The 25,023-nt window shown below is 42.9% G+C and overlaps 1 protein-coding gene across 7 annotated transcripts in view; it reads left to right on the top strand.

Annotated features, from left to right (window-relative positions):
- The window catches only part of DOCK10 (dedicator of cytokinesis 10), a 156,687-nt gene extending 138,322 nt beyond the window's left edge, over positions 1-18,365 (top strand). For 6 of the 7 annotated variants that reach the window (XM_062005368.1, XM_062005369.1, XM_062005364.1 and 3 more), the window contains exons 46-56: positions 211-268; positions 601-699; positions 2,443-2,549; positions 3,168-3,290; positions 4,186-4,299; positions 10,129-10,275; positions 10,781-10,991; positions 13,193-13,383; positions 14,026-14,126; positions 14,448-14,586; positions 17,683-18,365. In XM_062005368.1, coding sequence (XP_061861352.1) covers positions 211-268; positions 601-699; positions 2,443-2,549; positions 3,168-3,290; positions 4,186-4,299; positions 10,129-10,275; positions 10,781-10,991; positions 13,193-13,383; positions 14,026-14,126; positions 14,448-14,586; positions 17,683-17,802 — 1,410 coding nt within the window. In that variant the 3' untranslated portion in view covers positions 17,803-18,365. The remainder of the gene's footprint in view (positions 1-210; positions 269-600; positions 700-2,442; positions 2,550-3,167; positions 3,291-4,185; positions 4,300-10,128; positions 10,276-10,780; positions 10,992-13,192; positions 13,384-14,025; positions 14,127-14,447; positions 14,587-17,682) is intronic. The other variant, XM_062005370.1, reaches the window with a different exon arrangement.
- Positions 18,366-25,023: the final 6,658 nt, after the last annotated feature.

A 25,023-nucleotide genomic window follows, 5' to 3' on the forward strand; every position in this document is an offset into this window, starting at 1 on the left:
TGCTTTCACCCGAGGTTCCTAGTGAAATTATCACTCGAGAAAGATTTCATCATTTAATCCTTTATTTTCTTAAATGGTTACATTAATTTTGTCTTCCTTTTTCTGCAGCATGACTTGACAGCAATGAAAGTATGTGCTGCTTACTACATGTATGCTGTAATTCATACAGTGTACTTTAATGTAGATATGTATCTTGGTCTTTCACTACAGGCTGCTATGTGCTATATTCATATTGCTGCTCTCATTGCGGAGTACCTGAAAAGAAAGGGTAAGATCAACATATTCAAAACCAATTGTATATCTATAAACAGTATTGTTGAAAATAATTTCTTGGCTGTCCTGTTTTTATTTCATATATATAAAATATTCTTAAAGCTGCTTGAATTCTTCATAAATGTGTTACTTTTAAAATCGTATCATAAATGCCAGTCTTACCACTGGAACAGTGCAAGTGTGTGTTTTGTGTAAAAAGGCTTACTTAAATGTTTAGTAATCTAGTGCTAAAAGAGAATGCTTCACTTGTTAGTCTTTCATTATTAAATATGCATGTATTAACACATACCAATAGCAGTATACTAATACCATCTTACACTATCATAGGTTACTGGAAAATGGAAAAGATTTGTACCTCACGTATGCTCCTGGAAGATGGTCAAGTCTCTGATAGTAATGTGTTACTAACAACTCACAATGGAGGAAGTGAGTGCTCTAACCGTGCTTGTTTATGGGTCAGATAACATAATTAGGGAATCAAATTACTGTTCTCCAACTGACCTGGAAAAATATTTACCATAGCAAAAATATTTTTAGTGCATGTTGATGGCTGTAATAGCAAGCAAATAATGTTGGAAGTGTTGTATGTTACTTTCCTGGTACTCTCTGGCTGGTTTGCAGAATGTGTACAGATAAGAGCTTTTTCACCAAGAGAGAAATTTGCTCTTCACTGGCAACAGAAAGCCCTCTTAGGTCAATTGGTGTTTAGCACAGAAATCCATGTCCAATTCCTTCACTATCCATAGCTGGGAGGGAAGGGGGATGGAACTAATATCTGGTTATCCATATGTAACTTAGTATAGATAATCTTTTTTTTTTTCATCTGTGTTGCTTATTAGAGAAAAAAAAGTGCAGGCTTATCTTTTTAAATGCTTCTGTGCCAATGGTTATTTATTTAGTTTACAAAACGTGTATTTCAAAGCAATTCCTAGCACAAGATATTTTAGCAGTTTTCCCAGAGAGCAATTTCTGTGGATAAGGGCAAATATCTGAGGAATTAAAACTTAGTTTTGGAAAAAACATCATTCTCCAATACACTTGAAAATGTCTGTGTATGAGATTAAAAAATACATCCTTTCAGATGGATGTTTTCTGTATGAAGAGCAGTATTTCAAAGTTGCTTCACTAGTGGTAAAATACTTTGAATGACAAAGATCGCAGTGGGTGAAGAACTTGTGGGTCATTTTAAACCTTTGTTTAATGATTTTCAAAACTTGACAGAGGAGATGGAGCCCCTCTGTCTCAGTGTGTAAAGGTTAGCTTCTTAATTGTGCCTTAGTAGCATTTTCTTACTTGTAAATTGAACACAAACTGTGTCAGGAGTTCATCACCTGCACTGGCAGATTGACCTTCCCCATTCAGGAGGAAAAGTAAAATCTTTGTGGGTCAAACTCTGCCTGATCTGTGATGTGCAATGCCTGTGTAAGTCGTTCCTTCTGCAATCATTTTGCTAAGGCCCCAGCTTAGCAAGTACTAGGCATAAACTCAGTCTTAATCCTTGTGAGCCTTCCCATAGGCAGGTTCTGCCACCAGCCTGAGTTTTCTATCAAAGAGTTCCTTGATGAGGGCTGCAGTCACACTACTGACCCTGGGCAGGAGAAGGAGAGCTGCTGCCAGAGCATCTCCAGCCCCAGCAAAGGTGTCACATGTTCCAGAACAGTCATCTCCCCATGGGCTGCAGTAAGCCCAGGGCAAGTGTGCCAGTCTTACCCGGGAAACATGAGAAGTGGGACAATTACAGGTCCCAGCATGTCACATTCAGTGCCTGTAGGTCAGAGCAGCACTCACAGTGCAGCCTTCGTGAGTTTAAATTGTCCTGCCTCAGCTTGCGAAGGCAATTCCTGTGTAAAAGAGTGTTGCACATGTAGTTTTGCAAAGCCTGCCAGCACTGTACAGCTGAGGAGCAGAAATGCCAGAGAGGAATAAGATTGCATCAGCAAAATGTTGTGGTTACTCTTTGCCTGGAGTAGTGGATTTATATCATAGAGAAAATGTGTTATAGTCTCATCAATTCAGTCATTTCCATTTGTGCTTCTCATCACTTGGACTGTGAAAACAAAAAGTAATCCAGTCAAATAAAATCAGCTCTGTTTTAATGGTATCAAATAACTTTTTTAGTTATCTGGTTGTTTGATCATTAGTTGACACTGTTATGACTTGCACTTGAAGGCTTATTTTCCATGGGATGGCCTGCTTTCCTGAGCATTACCCCCAACATTAAAGAAGAAGGTGCTATGAAAGAGGACTCTGGGATGCAAGATACTCCCTATAATGAGGTCAGCAGCATAATCATTTATGTGCTTGTTCCATAGTCACAGAGAGTGTTATTTCTAATGGATGCCTGTGCATGTTACAACAAATGATAATGAGAGTGTACTTCACACAGTGTGAGAAGGCACTCAGCTTTTGAGTGAAATGTCACAGCTCCTGTTTTAAATGTTCAAAAGATGCATAGATGAGGTGCTGAGGGATACAGTTTTGTTTAGTGATGGGCCTGGAAGTGTGAGGTTAGTATTTGGACTTGGTGATCTTAAAGGTCTTTTCCAACTCTAATGATTTTGTGGTTCTGTGACACAGCAGGGACAGGTGTTTAGCTAACCCAGGACATTAAGTACCAGAGCTGGAAGTTAGGGCAGGGGGAAGCCCATGAAGCAAACCTCCTCTTCTGAATGACTGTCAGGTTTTAAGCATTTTCATGTTACCATAATCTCAGGTTTCTTACCTGAAGAAGAGCTAGGTCACCAATACCTATTAAATATTGTGTCATTGAAGTAAACAATGTGGAAGACAGAAAATAAAACTGAAATGGTGGGTGTATGCTTTTGCTGCATTGATATTAATTAAATGCCACCAGCTGTCAAGTCACTGAGCTAGTTGTATTTGTGGAATTGCAGAATATTCTTGTGGAGCAGCTGGAGTTGTGTGTTGAATACCTGTGGAAGTCTGAGAGATATGAGCTTATTGCTGAGGTTAACAAGCCTATCATTGCTGTTTTTGAGAAGCAGAGGGACTTCAAAGTAAGTTGGTTTGTTTGGGTTGGGGTTTTTTTAAGAAAATAGTAAAGATCAATATTTTTAAGGGGAGAGGGGGAAGTGCTTTGTTTAAAAGGGATGGGATTTTTTTCTTCTTGTCTGTCATTTTCACTTTAATGCTTTGTGTTGTTAGTAAATAAAAAACTCTGATGTCTTACCTTCCTCTTTTCACCATCAACACAACAATAAATGAACTAATTTTTTTTAAAACCTCTTGTATTAGCCAGTTGGATGTGAACATTTACCTGTGTTTTCAAACCAAAAGCATGTTTGTATTGTATTTGTTTAGCAGCTGATGATAAATTGTGTGATTTCACAATTGCAGGGTTTCTTCCTGTCTCATTTAATTGGAGATTTCAACACTTAGGGGATAACCAGATGACAATCTCACCGATTTTTCTGGTTTTAAATGAAAAGCAGTAGGTCGCAATAAGCTCTATGCTGATGAAGCAGGTCCTCAGATTTTAACTGAAATTTTGGTACACTGTCCCAAGAAAGTGTCTTTTAATTGTAATTGTGGATAGTGTATCATTGCATGGGGTTGGGACCTGACTGGAGTTGCTGGCAGCCTGCTCTCTTCTACATGTAGGACATTTGAGTTCTCTGACCTCTTAGTAGTCCCTAGCACTGTCTGGTGGTGGGATGTTTGTCTGCCTGTGTGACCACTGCCACAAAACTGCTCAGATGATGACAGAAACCTTGAAATGAATCCTTAGTGACTGCTAACAAGGATACACTATTCCCTTAGTGTGTACAGCCATTTTTGCAAAGGTTTGGGAGACCACTTAAGGTAAGCCATGCCTGTGCAGAGCTGTAGTGGCATTTCCCAAAGTACTTGCATGGTCTCACTTCCCCTCCCTCTCCCTGCTTCTTAATGTAGAGACTATCTGATTTGTACTACGACATCCACCGCTCGTACCTGAAGGTCGCAGAAGTCGTCAACTCTGAGAAACGTCTCTTCGGGCGATATTACCGTGTTGCGTTTTATGGGCAGGTAAGGCAACTTGCATCCTTCCATCTTCACAGTTTTCAGCCATGTACTTCCAATCCTAGTATATCTCGGGAAAGGTAAAATGAGGAAACACTTGGCAGTGAATCAGGGGGTGGAAAGTGCCTCGTGGTTCAGGCTCCAAGCAGGATTTTCCTTGTCAGAGAGAGCACTCAGTTGCATCTATGTAAACTGTTGTAATGGAGAACGGATTTGTACATTGGCTTTAGTTCTTGAGTTCATGAAGCAAAACTGAAATTGAGGCAGGGCAGGTTTTTTCAGAGTAAAAAGTAAATAAAACTGGGTAAGACATTTGCTAAATGGTGCTCTCCTCTAATAGAGCTTAAAGCAGAGCAGTATGCAGTAGATGAATCATTGTGTTTCTCATTGACTCTGACTTCTGCTTTCAGGCCACCTCTGACTCTGTGCAATACACTGTAGAGTAGTTCCCTCTGCTGTGCTTCAGCACCCTCAAAGCATTATTTTGTGCTTTCTTCCACAACAAACCAGTGTATAAATCCAGCATGTTCCTTTAAGACCTGGTTTTGGCAAACCTACAATTTCCTTTACTCAAAAATAATACAGTGTGTAAACAACAGATTGATGTGAATCATTCTGTTTGCTAATTAGATTTTAATGCAGAAATTTGCTCTTTTCTCCTTTTGATCTTATTCAAGGCTGTGGTAAGTCTAGTTCTTTTGCATGTTTTGTTTAATTCTCCTCACACATCCTCCATCCTTCCCTGTACTGTTACTTAACATTAATTTTCCTGTGCTCTCAGTTCTTTGGTTCATGGCAGATGAAATAATGTCATTTCGTTCATTGTTGCATCCTGCACACTAACTTTTGTCTGTTCAGTTACCTAAATGACCAAACTATATCTGTTACCATGTTGTGTGTGCACCGTGGGGCCCAGTGCTGCATCTCAGTGGAAGTTTTTCTCCACTTCACTGGGAACAGGACTGGACTCCTTCTTCCTCTGACAAAAAATTTGGTGTAGCATTAATGCTGTTTGAATGCAAGCCTGTTTTCCTGGCCTGTGCAGCAGCCCATAGAGGATGGCTGTTGCATCAGTCTGTGATCGTGGCATAGTCACCGGAGCACCCTGGGCAGGATGCAGCCCTATTCCTGGTTAGGCCCTTGTAGGAGCAAGCAAATTGGAAGTCAGGGGGAAATGGCAAGTCCTGGCTCTTTGTACAGATTAGCAAAGCTGAACTTGCCAGATCCAAACAGAAAGCAAGCTGCACCTGAGAAAGGGTAGAGTTTTGCTTATGCCTGACCCTTCTCAAAATGAGTGCAGCAGAGGAGGAAACAAGACTCTGCTACTTGCTGCTTCTTGCAGGGGCTCTCCCAGAGGCAGCTCCTTGTAAAGGGATAATTTAGCTGCAGCAGTTCTGCTGAAGTGGGTTAAAATCTCAGTGAAATGGCTTTTCAGCTGCCAGTGCCACAAGGGCAACTTCATTTAAACAGCTTTAGTGCTCTAAAGCATATGGCTTTCTCATAGCTGTGTATTACTCAGTTCCCTGGTGCCCCGGACACTGAGCTCAAAATGCAAACAAGCACAACTTCTCTCCTTTCCTTTTCCAGGAGAGATGTTGTGTGGTAGCAAGCAGGACTGCTCTGTATTACCCCTTGCAGAGTCATAGTAACAAAAAAGTATGGCACAGTGCAAATAATTAAAGGTAGATAATTCCTATCAGTGTTACTTGTGCCTCATTTACCTAGGGAAATGGGAGTGGGTGCGCAGAACTGATTAAGGAGGACTTACCAGCAGGTGTGGGAGCTACAAGCAAAGCTGGACCTGGAAGGAGAGACAGAGAGAACAGTCTGTTCCCATAGACCAGTTGCGCTTGCATGTTTTTTTCCCTTTGGAAGGTTTCCTTTCTGTATTTCTGTCAGTCCTTTTTTCCTGTGTGCCACTTGTTTCCATTTTGGCTGTGCAAATGGAAAGGTATGGGGCCGTTTGGTCCTTCTGGTGCCAAGAGTATTGCAGGCCTCTGTGCTGAAAGCAGTCTCAGTGCCCAGTCTATTTCAGACATTAAAAGCAATTCCCTTTTTTTGTGCTTCTGGCAGACTTTACACACTTCCTCCCAAAAGCTAGTGGTTGCAGGTTTTAATAGTATTACACAGTCAAACCAGTGTAAAGCAATATGAATTGCTCTGCTTGGGCCACTACAAAGGAAATGCCACAGAAGGAAACTCAGCATGCAGGTATGGGATTCCTTTTCAGCCTCACACATGCATTGTTCTGTAAAATACCTGTGGGTAGATGCATATGTAAGCACACACTTATGAAAAATGCATTACACATGCATTTATTCATTAAACATTTTTATCAGTTGTAGTAATGATAAGCATGTACATATATAGTCTGTGAAAATGGAACACTGCTGTTCCTTGACTGAAACCAGAACTGTAGAGAAAGCAAATTGAAGGACACGGGAGGATTTTGGGGGTTCTTAGGGAAAAATATGCAGCTGCACCTGAAAACTGTTCCTCATGAAAAGGCAGAGACAGGATTTGGTCACTGTATTACTGCAGAGACCCTCTGGAAGCATGGTTTGAATGAATGTAGTCGTTAGGGAAGATATAGTGTGTTGTTTTCACTGGAGAGCCCATCTCATGGCAGCTGCTGTTCAGGCTGCTAGTTCTGTTCAGGGCCTCTGGTGACAATATCTCGTTGCACCACCAAGTGGCCACACAGCACTTAGGATTTTATTCATATATGGATGCTTTGAGAAGTCAATATATTTCTTGAAATAAAACCTCAAAAAAGCTATTAATTATCTTGAACATCTGAAATCTCACGTTGTGCTGATAAGTAAAGACAATCAAGACTTGTTTTCAGAGCAGTGTTAGGTAACGGTAGAGCTGAGGTTTTGCTCTCCTACCTGTGCAAGAAGCCATAGAGGTTGAAGGGCAGATTTTCACAGTGGTAAGCTGAATGCAGGTTTATGTTTGAAGAGCAGATGTGTCCCTTTTTCTGAATGTGATAAAACAGCTGTAGGCTCCTTACCAAACAGTACAACATGCTCACCTACTGCAGGAGGAGATGCTTACTTGATACAGGCAAGGATCCATTAGATGCTAAATCTTGGCAGGTAAAGCAGAAGGCTTTACCTCAGCACATTATCAGTGGGAGTGGTGTGTTTTCTTCCAGCAAAAAGCAGAGAAGAGTCTGATTTGCTGTGAGCTCCAAGGGCTGTGTCTGAGGGCTTATGGGAAGGAAGAAGGGCTTTTTCAGCACTCTTACAGTGATAATCTTGGGTCAGAATTTGACTCTCGACACATCAGAGCTCAGTGGAAACCAATAACCTATTGCCTAGGAGGTAGTCTCCCTTCCATTATGTTCAGCTGCTCTGTGTAATAATTTTTACTTGTAAGGCTGCATTGTCCTTGCAGGACAAAATCAGCCAGTATGAAAGTTATCAATGCATATCCCCTAGATTATATAACCTTGGCTGCTTAATATTTTACAGTCCCAAAATTGGAGGATATTTGGCTCTTGAAAAGTATTTAATCTTACTTTCAGTAGTCTTTGCCAGACATATAGCATATGGCAGACACAATTATTTATAGCTCACAATTAACTTCTGCATGTCACTTGTCAGCCGAAATACTGTAGGGAATATGTACTGAAATGATGCCTCTTGCATTAGAGACAAGACTAAATCTGTTAGTTGTTTAAGATTATTTTTTTTAAGCAAAACCATTGATACAGATATCAGTGTACCATGCACATACAGCATCAGCAGAGATTTGGCACTTGAGTATAAACACTGCGTTCCAGCATGCAAACACACAGAGTCAGTGTTTAAGAGCATAAACTACATTATAGCTTGCTATGTGATTAACTTGGAAAACATGGGGTTTTTTGTTGAAAATACTGACTAGTAACAGAAAACAGATGTTGGAAAAGAAGCAATCCTGAGTAGCGTGTTTAAGTATGGTTAAGTATACTAATGAGGTTTTCCCAGAAAAAAGCAGTTTTGCTTTAGTGGAAACAAGATCAGAAACCAGGTTATGATCTTGCAGATACTTTCTCAGTGAGATCAACTGAAAGGCAGTTGCCTCCCCATCTCAGTAAATGTTTACAAGGTGTCAGTTTTTGAGTTTTAGATTTGTTTTCTAATTACCTGTCAAATTCTTCATATGCCTATGGAGTTTAATTGATAACATTGTTAAAAATTGTGCCATGTTAGAAGGTCACAGAAGACTGATTAAGACACTACCAGGCAAGCTGCTGTTGTTGCTATTAGTCATTGGTTTCCAGTAATGCCCACAGTGCTCTTGGCACTTGCCAAATTAAAAGACAATTTTTTTGCCCCTTGTCCTTGCTGAAGGAGAAGCCAGAGATGCATGTATTTGTGAATTCCTATTGAAATAAAGCTTAGGGATTGAGGTTTTTTCCTAAACAAACATTGAAGTTTGTATTTTAATGTATTTTAATTCTGTATATTTTTGGTGAAGATTTTGCCTAGTAATTTCAGTAGCCAAAGTTGAAATATTCTTCAACATGAAAAGGCTGAATTTCACTTGAGTACCTTCAAAGAGATTTTGAGGGTATCTCTTGACTTCATTTGTTTGTGCTTCTCTATTTTTCAACAGCTGGAAAGTTGCCTATGCATATTGTAGAATTAGCTGTCCAAGCTGCATCATGTTAAGTTTAAGGGCCCTGGGCCTGACATCACTGATGCTATCTGCCTTTCCCCTTTATCCCTGCAGCTTCAGGTATTTTCTGCTGGGTCACTCTGCGTTAAGGCAAAAGGAAGAGGCTTTGGGTGCAGCTGCAATGGTTAACACTGCCAGATTTTAGCAGCAGCAGATGAAATCCAGTAAGGCTGGTACTGCTTATAGGGCTGGGATAAATCCAGTCCTTGTTAATGGGACATCTGCTGCTTTCCACTCAGCTGGGAGAGCTTCTCCCAGAGCGTTGATGTACGTGTTCATCACGTAGCAGTGGAGAGTCTCACCTGCACCTGGTGCAATGTTGTGTTGATTTTTGGAAGTCCACATTTCTCCCTGAAGCCTGATGGGTTCTTGTTCAGTTCCTCAGTGGAGACTTTTATTAAAGCTCTGCCAAGTCCATCCATTGTAATAACTGAATGACTTTAACAGGATGGGGCTTTTTGGCACAGAACCACAGTCTGACTGTCTTTTTTTTTTCTTTTGTTTTCAATTGTAAATCGTTTACTACTTGCCTCTGAAAATACTGCAATTCCATATGGCCTTTCAAGATGCCACCAAAGCTCCTCTCCAGCTACTGTGACACGATACAGCCCAGCTCCCAGGTGCTCCCCATGCTGTGGCCCTGCACATCGCCACTGGCAGCAGTGCCTCATGCGGTGCCCAGCCTTTGCCTGCACACGTGGCTCCCAGACGGGATCTGCTGGAGGTGGCATGCTGCACGCACTCCAGCTGGGCAAGACATCCAGCAAACTCCTGTCACACTCGTGTTCCATTAGAATAGCACTTCTGAAGTAGTTCCCTTCACCAAATTATTAAAATTTAAAGACTTTCATGTCCAATTTTCAATTTGTTAGGGTTTTTTCATCATACACATATCAGCATTCTCGAGAAAGCACTTTAACTCTTTAGACAACTAGGTCTCTTACATGAGTAAATGCGTATGAGTTATTGCCTGGGTAACTTTGGAGGTACCAGGACAGTGTAAACACAGACCTCTAGATATGTGTCTGCTAGGAGTGGAGAGCAGTAAGCTTTTAACTTGGCGCTAGAAATGATGTACCAGATGCTCTGATGAGTATATGCAGCAACCTTGATTCCTGATGTAAGCACCTTGCTTAGTCTCTCCTCCCATTTCTTTCCAAACAGGGTTTTTTTGAAGAAGAGGAAGGTAAAGAGTATATCTATAAAGAACCCAAATTAACTGGCTTATCTGAGATCTCTCAAAGGCTGATGAAACTGTATGCAGACAAGTTTGGAGTAGATAATGTGAAGATCATCCAGGATTCCAACAAGGTACAAAAGATGTGCATTTTTTGCACAAGGAGGACAACCGGGTACACAGTCTATGTTTTGAGAGCTGTGTTTCAAATAAATGTGAACTGAGTTTGTGTGCAAACAACTATGACAAAGTCTTACAACCAGAAAAAGAAAAGATCCCGACCTCATAGTGTCACAGGTGTTGTATGGGAGCATCAGCATTATAGCAAGGCATCACAGTCAGTGGGAAGAGGGGATATTTCAGCACAAGCCTGCAGAAAGCATGCAGGTGTTTACTGCAATGCAGACACAGGTCATTTTTGCTCTCATGCACTTTTGCCAATGGCTATATTAAAAAATCCCATTGTTCTTAGGGGCCTCTTGGTTAAATATCTCTGCATTAATCTATGGTCATAATATTACGTTTGGAAGTGTCAGTTTTAGTCACTATTGCTATGATAGATAAAAGCATCAGCAATACAATGAATGCCTTGAAAGCTTGTCGCAGCAGAATTTTCTGGTGTTTGCCACTGTTACACAGGTGAACCCCAAGGACCTGGATCCAAAATACGCCTATATCCAGGTGACATACGTCACGCCTTTCTTTGAAGAGAAGGAAGCCGAAGATCGAAAGACCGACTTTGAAATGCATCACAACATCAACCGCTTTGTCTTCGAAACGCCGTTCACGCTCTCAGGAAAAAAGCACGGAGGGGTGGAAGAGCAGTGCAAGAGGCGCACCATCCTGACAAGTACGTTTGCCCCCATCCTCCCACACCCCACTGCACCACCGACAGCCCGCGGAGCGTTTCACCCGCCAGGTTTTCTGCAGTCAGTGGGCACAGTGTGGTGCAGAATGATAAGTAATCTTTTCAGTATGTCCTTTGGCAAAGTATGTGCTTTCTTTACAATCCCACTGACTCTCCTAGGGAAAGTTATTTTCATTTGTGGAGTCATCAGATGTGGCTTTTTTCCTTATTGTTGACTTATTTATCGTTCCTGCACTGATGTAAGCTGGGAGAGGTTCTGCTGGAGGCAGCTTAGCACTCAGAACCATTGTTCTTTCACTGAAAAACAGGCCAAAGAAAAGGCAAAGTAGGGTGCCTATTCTGCTAAGAAGAGTAAAACAACCTTTGTTGTAAATGGGAATAAGATACATTATATAGAATTTTTTTAAGTGAGAGGTAGGATTTCATCTCATTGGGCACAGTGTTTTAAGACAGGAATATTGGGAGAACTAGATATGTCTGTTCTTACTGAGCCATATTAGGCAGAAAATGCTTAGTTTCTTATCATGATTGAAATATCTTTTTAAAGAGACATCCTGTGTGAAATTGTTACCGAAACTTGCCCTGTCTGAATTTTGGCTGAGAGTATGAGAATCTCTGAGATGAAAGTGGTGTTCTCCTGTGCAGACATGGGCATAGAGTCTGGTGTTCATAGCAAAGGCTCCTGAGTGACACAAAGTCCAGTTCCCTGCTGACTTCAGTGCACCTACTTTCCCCGAAGGGCAAAGTGAAGAAAGCTGCTTATATTACAGGTGTAGTTGCCTTAAAGTTTTGTTCTGGCAAGTCCAGGAAGGAGGCACTGATGTCTGAGAGCATCTTGATATGTGACACAGCTTTGCTTGTAAGAGGAAAGGAGTAGCTTGTCTGTGGTTAGTTTAAATGCTTGAGCAGCAGTGGGTGTTTTGAGATCTGTACTGAAGCAAGTAAATTCACCAACTTGAAGGTGCAGCTGATACAGTATGCTTGGCAAAACCAAAGAGGGTTGTTTTTGCAGCAGAACATTTTCCCTAGGTTATTACATTCTGTGGTCAGCTCCCACCACTCTCAGCCTGGCTCCAGCTTCACATTAGGTGGGAATTTGGTGATCTCTTTTCTGCTTTTCCCTGTGACACCTGCCTCACTTCAGTGCTTCTCTCTATAGGAAACATCTTCCTCCCCCAACCCACCTGTAATGAAGCAATACATTTTCATTTGCTTCCTACATAAAAAGAAATGGTTTTAGTGTAAGAAGAAAGCAAGGCTTACTGGTATGACTGAGGGAGCAGTGGAAGTCAACTGGACTTGCACAGAGGTACTTGGCAGCTGGAATGGTACCTGCTGAGCATCTCTGTCTCACAGCCTGCTGTCTGCATTGGCCAAGAGCAGTCTGGCTGTGATCTGTGGATTGCTAGCTCTCTGCCATGCCTGGTTGTGACTTTTGCTTCCAGCTCTGGAAGTCCTGGGTTTCCTGCGCTCCAAGGAGACAGCCATCCTTTAACCGAGAGCTCATTTAGGTCAGGGTGTACATGGAGTTTGGGAGCCTTCCAAAGTATGTGGGGCAATTGGGAAAAAATATTTGGCTGAGATAAGATTTAGTGTGCCATAAGCACTCCTTTGCCAGACTCCCCAGGATCCCTGAAAGGTCTTGACTGGAAGAAAGGGGTTTTAATGATGAATTGTTCCTCTCTCAGCTCCCACAGAAGTATTTATATTAAATACTAAAATAACTCCTCACTTCTTTAAGGATGATGTTTTAATAGCAGTTCATCTGTGGGTGAGCAATACCCAATTCAGCTAAACTAGAGGCTCTTGCCCTTAACTTGAAATATTTGATGGGATGGTTTGAATGGTTTGGAGTTGGTACAGGCTTAGCATTTGGTGCTTTAACTCGGAAGAAGAAATTTGTGGATCTTAAAACCTGAGCGGTGGGAGCTTTTCACCACATGGATGTGACAGAGCTCAGTGGCAACCAGTGGTGAATCCAAAAGGGAACACTATTCCCGTGCCAGGGACATCAAAATTCAGTTTGGACCTACTGTGTCACTTTTGTACCTTTAATGAATAAAACTTCACTTGTGTGGACTGATAAAGAGATTGACAGAGTTAAAAGTTTCTAATTTGACTTAATTGTTTCACTTAAATACTCTCTTGTGAGTGTCTCTGATAAATTTCTTGCTTTCGAGTAGCCAGTCACTTGTTTCCCTACGTGAAGAAGCGTATTCAAGTCATAAGCCAAACAAGCACAGAGCTGAACCCTATCGAAGTAGCAATTGATGAGATGTCCAAAAAAGTCTCAGAGCTCAATCAGCTTTGCACAATGGAAGAAGTGGACATGATCCGACTGCAGCTCAAACTCCAAGGAAGTGTCAGTGTCAAGGTAAGCACAATTTGCCTTTTTTTTACCTTTTTTTTATTATATATGCCTACATTTTTCTTCTGATTTTCATTGTCCCAGACACATTTTGTCTAGTTTGTATTTCTGGTCATATCTCGTATTGCAGTGCTGTTGAATCTTGCTTTAAAAATGTAAGAGAATAGAAAGGTTTCCACTGACAATGATGACTGCTGGATTTGTGTGCAAATACAAATATTTCAGTCAAATCTGCTTGAAACAAATAAACCTTTCAAACAAGACCATAATGAGGATACAGCCCATCACACAGCCAAGGATGCAGCTGTTCTTAAGGGAATTTTGTTAGGACTGGGTTTGTCATTTCCTACTTTGAAAATGTGTATTTCTGGTGCCCTCGTTAAAATGTCTTCAACCATAGAGCTTTCTAGACAGTTAACTAGCTGTGGACTTTCAAGGGCCAGCAGAGATTTGCAGTTTGTGCAAAGCTGACCAGCTTCCTTTTCTTCAATAAAACTCTTCAGATTTCATCCAGGTGACAAGAGGAGTGGGGTGATGTTTTTCACGCAGGCGTGATTGCCTGACGCCACTCCTCAAGCCTTGGAGCATAAAAGAAAATGGCACTAAACTGCTTGTTCTCTGCACTTAAACTGTGTATTTTTCCACCAGGTAAATGCTGGACCAATGGCCTATGCTCGAGCTTTTCTTGAAGAGACAAATGCTAAGAGATATCCTGATAATCAAGTTAAGCTTCTGAAGGAAATCTTCAGGTAAACATCTTGTTTAGACTTTCTACTCTCTGTATAGTATGAGTAGGTGTGACTTGAAATCAGTCTGAACTGAGCCAGAGTAATTTACATCTGCCTTTACCATCTCTTACAAATCATTCCCAGGAAAACATTGATTGAAGTTTTGGGCTGTCCTCATAGCCTTTGTTCCTCTGGATATGCAGATGAGTTCTGAAATTCATTTCTAACAAGGTGTAATTTGCAAGGGAGGGGAGAGGTACAGTAGTGTGTGTGTATATAGACAGTCTATTTTCAACACTACAAAGCATTGTCTGGTTGTTCGTTGTGGTTTTGTGCATGTAGGCAATTCGCAGAAGCATGTGGACATGCTCTTGATGTCAATGAACGCCTTATTAAGGAGGACCAATTTGAATATCAGGGAGAAATGAAGTCTCATTATAAGGATATGCTCAGCGAGCTCTCTGCAGTTATGAATGAACAGGTAAGATCATCTATTTTAGTGCTGGTTGGGCTGAATGGGGGTGGTTAATTGTGACAAATGAAGTCTGTGTAGGAAAACAGTCACTGAGAAACATAGTTTACTCTTCTTTTCCCTTTACTTTTTTTTAATCCAGTTGTACTATATCTAATGAATCTCATTGATCAACAAAGATTTGTCTTCTACTTGTCTTGCTGCATATTGGAAAGCTGAGTGTTTGTGAGGCTAAGTGAACACCGAGGTCTAGAGGTGTTCAAAGATAATCAAACTAGTATTTTATGTTTTGCTTCCTTTATCCTACTGTGATATATTTAACTAAAAGTGTAAATGGTTTTTAAGACCTAGCTTATAACTGGAGGAGGTATTGTTATAGTTTCTATTCCTATTCAGCTTTCAGAGCCAAGAATTCTTTCTTTAAAAAAAAGAAAATGTATAAGTGCACTGTCAAAATACATGGCATGGATTTTGTCTGTGAGCACCTTCAGAAGGATGAGCATGCATGGCTACATTGTACACAATGCATCCCAAAATCCTGAGCCAGACTTGAGTGCACACTTGCAGCTATTCCATTGCTGAGTCTGTGCAGATATTTTTTTATCTTTTAATTTAAACGTTGAGTGATTCTTCATACAAATGAAATCACACTTAATTACTTCTCTGCATGCTTGTGTGCAGGCCACTTTAGATTGCATCTGAGAAATACATATTCTCTAGCAGTTGCACTGCATTTCCATGTGCCTATAGTACACATAAGCACTGTTTGTGTGCAGTTACTTTTTTAACCATCTGTGTCAGTGGTGACACCTCACAGAAGTGTCTGATTGGTACCACATTAGACCATGCTGTGTTACTCATCTTCACCTGTGAGGACAATGAGGATTTACCAGAAATTTTGGCCCATTGTATTACTGTGGAACTGAGCTGGTTTTTCACAGGGTGTAAAGCTGTGTAACTGCCTTGAGGACTCAGTGCATGCCAGGTGGGATTGAGCTCAGTGGTTACTGTTGTCACTTGTGCTTCTTTCCTGCTTACATGCATAAAGATTTGAGAACCTGAAGTATTCCAGTAATTGCATCATAATTAACATTTATCACTCTTTGTTCTGTTAAGGATGTAGGTATTAAGGGTATCATTTGTGTCTCAGTGTTCATGCCTCTACCATGGAAGTTATTTTGGCCATCTAGTCAATGTGCATAGGCAGTACTATATATCTTGTGTGAACTACTGTTCCCCACAAGAATGTACAATGTATGGGCAACTTAAATGAGGCATGAGCAGCCCATCAGTTTCCACATTGAGAATATATTTGTTGAATTCTGTTAAATACTCACACCTGTATTTACATCAGTGAGCTCTGAGTTTTCTTCATGTAAATGAAAAGACTAAATAATACAAAATTACTTGCACATAACAATGTTAATATGTAAAGTTACGAGTTCATCCAACAAAAGTAAAAATCATCCTTTATTTAACCAAAATCATCTGAATTTGACAGTCTACACTGAAAACCAGTCTCCCACTTGCAGCCCTGTGGGCAGCCTTATAATCAGCAGCCCAGTTCTCCAGACAGCATGGCTTTGGGGGAAAAATTTCAATGAATGCATGAACTCTTTACTTCTGAGCATAATGTTGCCTCGGAGAAATCACATGCTGTAAACTGTAGCTGAAATACTTAACTTGCAGTCAGAAAGCTTGAGGCTCTCTTGTGACTCTGCTGTGTGCTTTACACTGGTATGCTTTGCCATCTTTCCCATTGTCGTATTCAAGAGGGTTTTGTTTGCTCACCCACTGACAGTGACTCTTTCATCACCATATGTTTTTCTCTTTTTTTTTGTTTTGTTCTGTTTTTCTTTTCTGACAGCTCTGTCATGGTCCTTGCTTATACAGCTTCTCTTCTTCCTTGTCTAACATTTCCCTCAATACTATAGCCAAAAGTGGTATGTTCATTTTTCTTACATCTATTTTTTCTTTTAGTGTCGTGTACTTTCCTCACTTGCTGATTTTTCTACTTGGTATGTTTGTTCCATGTCTAATGACTCCCTTGCTCAGGGAATTAAAAAAAACACCAAACCAAAAGCAAACACAGAAAAAAGGCAAGGTATATGTGTGATGTATTGGCTATGAGCATTGTTGAGACACACGTTCTTTAGGATCCTAACTGTGAACTTGCAGAGGTCAGTGAGGCAGCTTGACAAGAGCCTCGCAATGCAAAAGCATGGGCCAGTAGTAACAAGAGTGGCCAAGGACAATGACACAGAAAGGTATGAATTAGGCCAAGGCCCCTCCTGTCCTGTGAGCATGGTGCCCATCTCACAGCTCTGCCCACCTTGGTGCTGATGCCCACAGGTAGAATGCAGGCAGAGGCTGCGCTGTGGAGCAGTGGGCAAGCCCAGGTGTCGGGTGTTCAGAAGGGCTGGTACAGCCCACTGCAACAGCAGCTGCCCCAAGCCCCAGGGAGAAGGGCAAGTGTTCAGTCTGGATTTATAGAAGTAGGAAGAATAGCTGTTACCAAGGCTAAAAAGAACTTCTTCAGAAAACAGAAAAATATCTTTCCTCTTGCTAAAGCCTGGATATAGCACAGGGCAGAGCAAGCTTTTGCCACTGCTCCTCCCCAGGAGCACAGCTCTGCCTGCAGCCTCAACCTGGCAATTGGTCCAGGCCCTGTTAATGGGCATATCTTTTCAGCTACTCTGTGTGTGAAGCTCAGTGGGGAGGCTGCATGCCCTGGATGCTTGTGTGGGCAGAGCTGGGGCCAGCCTGTGCCACAGTCAGTAGGTGTTAGTGCAGGTGTCTACTGAGGTTAGAAAATCTAAGTGACTTGTCAGTTGTGTTTGTGTGAGAGTTGTTAGAGTAACACAGGGAACCCTGTGAAGCAACCCCCAGCCCCATTTATCACTCAGTTCAGAATACATTCTCCCTCTCACTGCAGCCTCCACTCACTTCTGGGTCTCCAGGCAAAAGTCCTTTCCCTCTGTTAGATCCTTAGCAGCATTGTGTAATAAATGAAAACTGGGAAATCCTTGGCTATACAACAAACACTTCAGCCAAACTATTTGTATCTCTCTCACTGTTGCCTTTTCTTCCTTTCTTTATGAGAAGATTGCATACAAGGAGGACTCAGCAAAACAGCAAGGAATGGAGCGCACTTACTCACGAGTCATCAGTAGAACCAGCTCGTCTGTGCCAGCAGTAGCCACCCTGGCAAATCCTGAGGCTTGACTGCAGTGTGGGGAATACAGAGATTGAAAAGACCTGGAGTGGCTGGAGTGGTTTTTTTTCTTCCTTTGTTCGTTTTTTTTTTCCTTTTAGATTAATAGTACTGAAAGTTAATCTGATTACGGACAATGCCAGGTTTTGGGGGTCATGATTTTAATTTATTGGAAGTCTTCACTGTGTTTTTTTAAAGCTGTCAGTTTGATTTTTTTTTTACTGTTATTTTTTTCGCCTGCCCCCATATTTGCACATTCCCTATCTTTTTGTTATTGTCCTTTTCTTTTGTTTTGAGCAGCCTTTATTAAGCCAGGCTGATTATGAAATTCCCATTGAAGAGATAGGTACACAGCAAACCCTAAGTTTGCTATAAATTATAATATATCTAATACTAAGTCCTAGTATACATATATTTTAAAGGTCAGAGTGGATGTTTTATAACATTTAAGTATATTGCAGTTGTAAATAGAAGATGTGTAAAATATGTCATTTTTACAAAATTTAAAAACATTTCTTTTTAGTTACTGATGACAGTACTAAGAACATGGATAACATTTCAGTTACCGTTACATTCAAATATTTGTGTATGTGTACAAAAGCATCCATAAAATCTTCTCTTTGAACGTCTGTGCAGTGGTTCATTCCCCTGTCAGCACTTTCCAGGGCGATGGAGATCGGGGTGTCTCCTGCACCCAAGCTGCTCTTGTGTTGCCGTTGCTGATAGGGACACTCACTACGACCATCTGCAGAATGGGGCATCAGACTTTCTCCATGGACACTGATTTGAGAACACCTTGGGAAACATGGGCTCGGTATAGTCATTCTGCTTGAGGCCAAGGAAAGCTCTGTTCTTCCTTTCAAGTTTAGAGTTCCAGATTTTGCCTGGAGACCACTGGGAAGCTGTGTGCCTCTAGTGAGATGTTTGTTTCAGTTTCTGAGTCATGCTGGGATGAGGTGGAGCAGTCCTGTCAGCTCTTGTGAGTTGCCTTTAACCTCATCCCTCAGAGACTCCTTCATGTCCATTGCTATGCCAGTAGAAAACCCCAACTTTCCGGGATCCCCACTGGTTGTGTTAGGATCTCTCCTTTCTACACATGCAGTCCTCACAGTTCTGTTAAGCTGTGGCTCATTTTCCCTGGAGAAGCTCTGGCCTCCAGAGCCTCATGAGCGTTCAGGTCAGAGGCCAGTGTCATGTCCTGCTACATGGGGATACGTTTTCCCAGTGTGTTGCCTCATTCTGCCATACTGTCTCCTTTCCCTGTATCTTTTCCTGTGGCACCTCCAGTTCACAACTGATGAGTCTCAGCTCCAGTCGTAGCCTGGTCCTGCAGGCAGGAACCAGGGGCAGTCTCCAAATTCACTCCATTGGTATATACAAGATAAAATTGCCATTATCTAATCTTTGCCTGCTTGCAGGTGCTGCACACCCTGCCAGCACTTGCTGCTGTGTCTTGCTATTGGCAGACCTGGGATTTTTCAGAAGAAATCTTTGAGAAGGGTTGAAACCCACAGTGTTCTTACCTGGTGGGGATGGGATGGAGGGGAGCGGTTGTATGGGCCGTGCTCCAGTGCTGGGGCAGTGTAAGCCCACGCCTGCGCCTCAATAGCAGCCGGAGCTCTTGTCTGTGCACTGGACAGCAGCTTCAGAAGGCTGGGAGTGACCTGGAGTCCTGGTGTGCAACAAACTAACCATGAGCCAGCAATGTGCCCTCCTGGCCAAGGCCAGTGGCATGCTGGAGTGCATCAAGAGTGTGGGCAGCAGGTCAAGGGAGGTTCTGCTCCTCCTCTACTCTGCCCTAGTGAGGCCTCATCTGGAGTCCTGTGTCTAGTTCTGGGCTCCCCAGCTCAAGACTGACAGAGGACTTCTGGAGAGAGTCCAGTAGAGGGCCACCAAGATGATCAGGGGACTGGAACATCTCTCTTACAAGGAAAGGCTGAGAGACCTGGACCTGTTTAACCTGGAGAAGACTCAGAGAGGACCTTATCAACACTTACCGATACCTAAAGGGTGAGTGTCAAGAGGATGGGACCAGTGGTGCCCAGTGACAGGATAAGGGGTAATGGGCACAAACTGGAACACAGAAAGTTCCCCTGGGACATGAGGAGAAACTTCTTTGCTATTCAGGTGAGGAAGCCTTGGCACAAGCTGCCCAGGCAGGGTGTGGAGGCTCCTCTGAAGGTTTTCAAAACCCACTTGGACATGTTCCTGTGCTCCCTGATTAAGGGGAATCTACTTTAGCAGGGAGGTTGGGCTAGATGAGCTCTAGAGGTCCTTTCCATCTCTTCCCATCCTGTGATTGATGGAGTGGCTGAATGGAGAGCCAGGAGCCTTCCTCATCCTCACCTTGGAAAGCCCAGCTCTGTTCTTTGGATGCTGTACTATTTGAAACCAATAGTCTGCTGAAGGAAATGTTTTTTTGCCCAAATTTTAACCTGCTTCATACTGTGTACATAGTGGTAGATGAAGTTACCTGCCTGTTTATATATATATGGGAGGAACTAGTCCTCAATGGCGACAGCAGGAGTCTGCAGTACAGAGGAGGTAAATGAGCACTGATCTCACTTGTCCCTTGGTTTGTTGGTCTCACTGGACTAATTTTGCATTTACTATGATTTGTGTTTATGGATGGAAACTTCAGAACCCATCAAGCTGATTTGGAGACAGACTGTTTCTAATTAACGTTCACAAGAACTGTGCAACTAAATCTGTTGGGTGGCTTTGGGAATGGCTGGATTGCAAAAGCAGGGTTTGCACTGAGGGAACATTGCAAGCTGACGTCAGGCTGGTCTGAAGCCAAGCTGTGGTCTGTAAAGCAGAGGTAAGGAAATCCCTGGATTGTTTTCTCAATAGCCTGTTCCTCTTAGTGGGGAAGGCTTGTAGCAGCACAAAGCCCTGTGAGGGAGCAGGATACAAGGGGCAGAAAGACTGTGGGTAATGCTGAGCTTGAGGAGGCTCTCACCACAAAGCTACTGAAAGATCCCCCTTTGTCTGAGGAAAGAGGTTTTCCAGCATCAGGCTCAAATCAAGGTACTTTAAGAACCTTTTAGAGTGCAAAAGAGACTATTTGCTGCTTAGTGGAAGCTATCCCAACACCCAAAAAAGAGATAAGCATTATACATATTTGATGTTTAATCACATCTTTAGTGACACTCAACCACAACCAAAGGCTTAAATTTCAATTAGGGGGAGATGTATTAAATGTTTAATAGGAGTCATTCCTTACAGGGTAATTATATCTTAACATTCACTGGAGAGATGTTACATTGGCCATGTAATGTTGATCTGAACAGGGATTCATCCTCATTCAACTTCCTTTGAGGTATTTGTAGAGAGTGATATCTCCCCTTAGCTTCCTTTTTTCCAGAATAAACACCTCCAGCTCCCTCAGCTGCTTCTCATCAGACTTGTGCTCTAGACCCTTCACCGGCTTTGTTGCCCATCCCTGGAGACCCAACATAGGTACATCAGATGGAAAACACTCAAAGCCTCTATTGGAGCAGGGGCAGTGAGAGGCCAAGGTCCAGCCCTGCCTGATGGGGTCCAGGCAGCCTCCATGGCAAGGTGGGCTTGTGGGCAGGGCACACAGCCCCAGCCCAGGTGCCCGTGGTTCCCCCCTGCACTGGGACCTTCCAGCACATTTTTGCTTGCAGTCTGCAGAGAGCAGCTCTGGGTGGCCATCGACTCACAGGGCAGCTCAGGGAGGAAATGAGAACATTATTATTCTTTTCAAGAGAAGTCCAGCACTGTTCCTTGGTGAAATATTAGCTATGGAAAATATCAAGTAACTTTCCTACCCCCCAGGCACATGTTGGAGTATCTGGTGATAGGAAAAAATAAAAAAGTGCAGTGAAAGCAGCAGGGTTAGAGGAAGGTTGTCACAGTGACTAGATTATCAGAGCAAAGGAGTGTTTTAAGGCAGAATGGTTAAAAACCAATTTGGGAGAGCCTTCTAGTTAGACCATATGTCTCTTTTACATACATAGCCTCAAGATTCAAAAATGTTGGCACCTAAGCAGTTCTGACTTGTGGCTCTGCAGGAGGTGCTGCTGCCCCAGCAGGAAGGTCATGCCTAACAGAGGTTTGAGATCAATCTTGGGCAGCCACTCATGTCCCACAGCCTCGAGAGCATCCCTGGGGCCCAGGGAGATGCGAGTTAGAGTAGCGAGTGTCCTTCAGGCCAGGAGTCACGGTCCCCCTGGGACATGTGTGTGGTTGCTTGTTAAACTTCATTAAGTTGACTGTGTACAGGTATTTATTGAGAATTCTCAGTAAAGCAAAACTGCAGTCCTAATTACTGACTTTTCTGTCTAGATTGTTCACATGATTTTTAATTACTCACTAAAGCAAGTATCTTGACGTTCTCAGCACAAACCTTTCCCCCTGAGCAGTCACAGAGAAATGCACATTTCCCTTTCATCTGATTAACTACCCCCAGCTTTACAGAAGATGTGTTTTCTATGTGCTTTTTAAGCTGAGCTCCCCATATGCTGTTTCAGTGAGCTGTAATAATTCACTTTTGTTGAACAACAGCTGTGAGGGTGTTACTTGCCCACTAAGGGATGTTACTTGCCCTCCAATATGTTCTCGTGTCCTGCAAACACCACATGGTATTTGCTATAGCTCTGAGTCACGTTTGAGATGTATTTGTTCAGGTGACATTTGGTTTGAAATCTTATAGCTACAGAGCTACAAATATCCTTACAAACATTTTGTGTCGTATGTTTTGTCTGAGAAAACTGAGTAAGAAATAATTATTCTTTTGGATTTTAGGATGGATGTTCTGCTTGGAGCTGCTCCATAGTCATGAGGCTCTCTCCCATGAGTGATGGCTTGTTTTAATTTGAAAGCTATTGCAAGCACTATGCAGGTAACTATGAGCTTCCTAACTAGGAAAATCTCCAGCAGAGCATATAGATTTTCTTGCATGAGGCACGGTTTTGTACTCTGTAGCATATGTTGTGCTTGCAGGGAGCCGGCATAAAACAGATTAATTGTGACTATTTCAGGCTAACTTGAGGATACATTTAAAGAGAGAGAGACCCAGAGGCTTGGAAATACAATGTGGAGGCCTGAAGTGCTCTCTGAAAAGTTTGAAACGTTTCTGTAGCCTCACTTCGGTGCCAGCCCAGTCCTAAACCATAGCCAAGGATTTCATATGTGACTCATGTAACTCAGAGTCTATTTTCTAAGTTCAGGTTTAACCTCGGGTTTTGAAGGCATCGAGCATCCCCTGCTGGAAACCAGACCCCTTTCAGAAACCTCAAATACTCCAAATCAAAGCAACACTAATAAGATTATTGGTCTGTGTACAGCAAGCTAGAGGTTCAGCATGTTGCACAGGTACTTGGCTCCCGGCAGGCACTGGAGCCAGTGGGGTGCACGTGGGGATTTCTTTTAACAAGGCTTTGGGGGGATTTTCTGTATAAGTGTGGGGATTAAGGCAAGAGACAGGAAAATGGTCCTTGCAAAAGAAAAAGAATGCTTAATGGATGTTAACAGATCAAACAATTATCTGTTAAATAGTCTAATCAAATAACAGTCTTTGTGCCATTGTTACCTAATTAGATTGTGAAACCTGAGAATGCTCTAAACATTAATTGATATTTGCCATCTTGTTTTCTTTCTGAGAGGCTGTGCAGCTCGCTCCCCACAACTGCCTCACTGCACCCAGCATGAGCCAAAGTCACGGCTCAGACATGGGTAAAAGGGAACCTTTAATTAATCATGAGTGGAAGGCAAGATCTCATTCAAGCATAAAAAGCAACTAGCTTCATACTCTCTCATGCCCAGCTACACGTGATGCTGGTGAAGAGTTCCACAGGGTCTGCCCTTGCTGCTCCCTGCTTCCTCCCCACACGCTGTGGGGCCATGTCAGTGCCCTGAAGGCAGCTCGGGGTCTGTGTTCCAAAAGCAGCCTGGGTCAGGGCCCCAAAGGCAGTCCATGTCCCTCTCCCACTCAGTTTGCTGACACATCACTTCTCCCCACTTCAGTGTCAAGAGAAGAGCATGGATGCAGGCTTGCAGTCACTCTGGGGCTCGTCCTGCCAGCCTGCTGGGTAATTTTCATCCTGCTGGGGACTCTCTGCCCAAGCCCGCTCAGGAAAAGCTTTGTCCAGAAGAGCCCTGTGCCAGGTGCAGTTCAGATCTGAGCAGACGTGAGTACCAGACTTATGGCTCCCAGACGGCTGCTGCAGCCACCGGTGTGCTGGAAGGCACAGCAGTGACTGACCCTTGGCTTGGGCACCTTTATGGATGCTGCTGCTGTGCCCTCACAGAGCTGGGTGTGCAAAGGCACTGTCTCTGCCCCTTTGCACAGGTGAAAAAGGGCTTTCCTTCACAGCACAGGTGGGCTCCAGTTCTGAGGACTACCCTGAAGCAGGGTGGGCTGCCAGCTGCCTGCTGGTGTGGTAGCTCTGGCACCCCACTCACACCGGTGCCCCAACAGTGGCATACCTTGCACTTGACCTTCAGAAGGAGCTTAGGACTAGCAGATTTCAACTGTGCCATAGCTTGGAGCTAAAATTCAAAGTTTTCAGAATAAATATGGAATTTTTTCAGTGTTTGTAGCTGTGGGAGTGCACCAAAACGGGCCTCGGAGTTCGTGTGCTCAGCTGCAGCATGATACCACCTTGGAGGAGGGGGAGGTATTCCCATGGCTAAAGCTGGAGCACTCCAAAACAGCCCCACAACGAATTTAGCCAGTGAATAATCAGCCAAATGCTGCCATGAAAGCCTGAGGCACTGCTGTGGAAATTGTTACGAGTTCTTGGGCCTGCCTTTGCCATGAAAACTCAGCCCCAATCAGGAGCTGAGGCTGGCCTGAGGTTACTCCACGGGGATGTAGCTCTTGGTGGAGGCACGTGAGCTGGGGATATGAGGCCAAGAGCAGTGTCCTTCCCAGGGAGTGCATGGCCAGGGCACCTTTGAAATTGTGTTAAATACAGATGTGATCAGCAGGCTTTGGAGGCTGAGCTGCTTTGTCTAATTATTAGAACTTTTTTGATTTGTGCTGCAAAGTCTGTGAGCAAGGGCTTTGTAGACCATCACATGTCCCACCATAGCTGAGCTATTATTCAAGTCCTTGGAAAAAACTACTTTTGAGTACAGCATCAATCTCAAACCTTCTGCTGAGCTTCAAGCAGAAGGACCGGCTAAGTAAAGCGTGGGGATAATTTAGATATCTAAAGGTCTAAATGTCTAAACTTTGAGAAGAGTGAAAGTGGAGAAAT

This window comes from Colius striatus, chromosome 12 (assembly GCF_028858725.1).
Source record: "Colius striatus isolate bColStr4 chromosome 12, bColStr4.1.hap1, whole genome shotgun sequence".
NCBI lineage: Eukaryota > Metazoa > Chordata > Aves > Coliiformes > Coliidae > Colius > Colius striatus.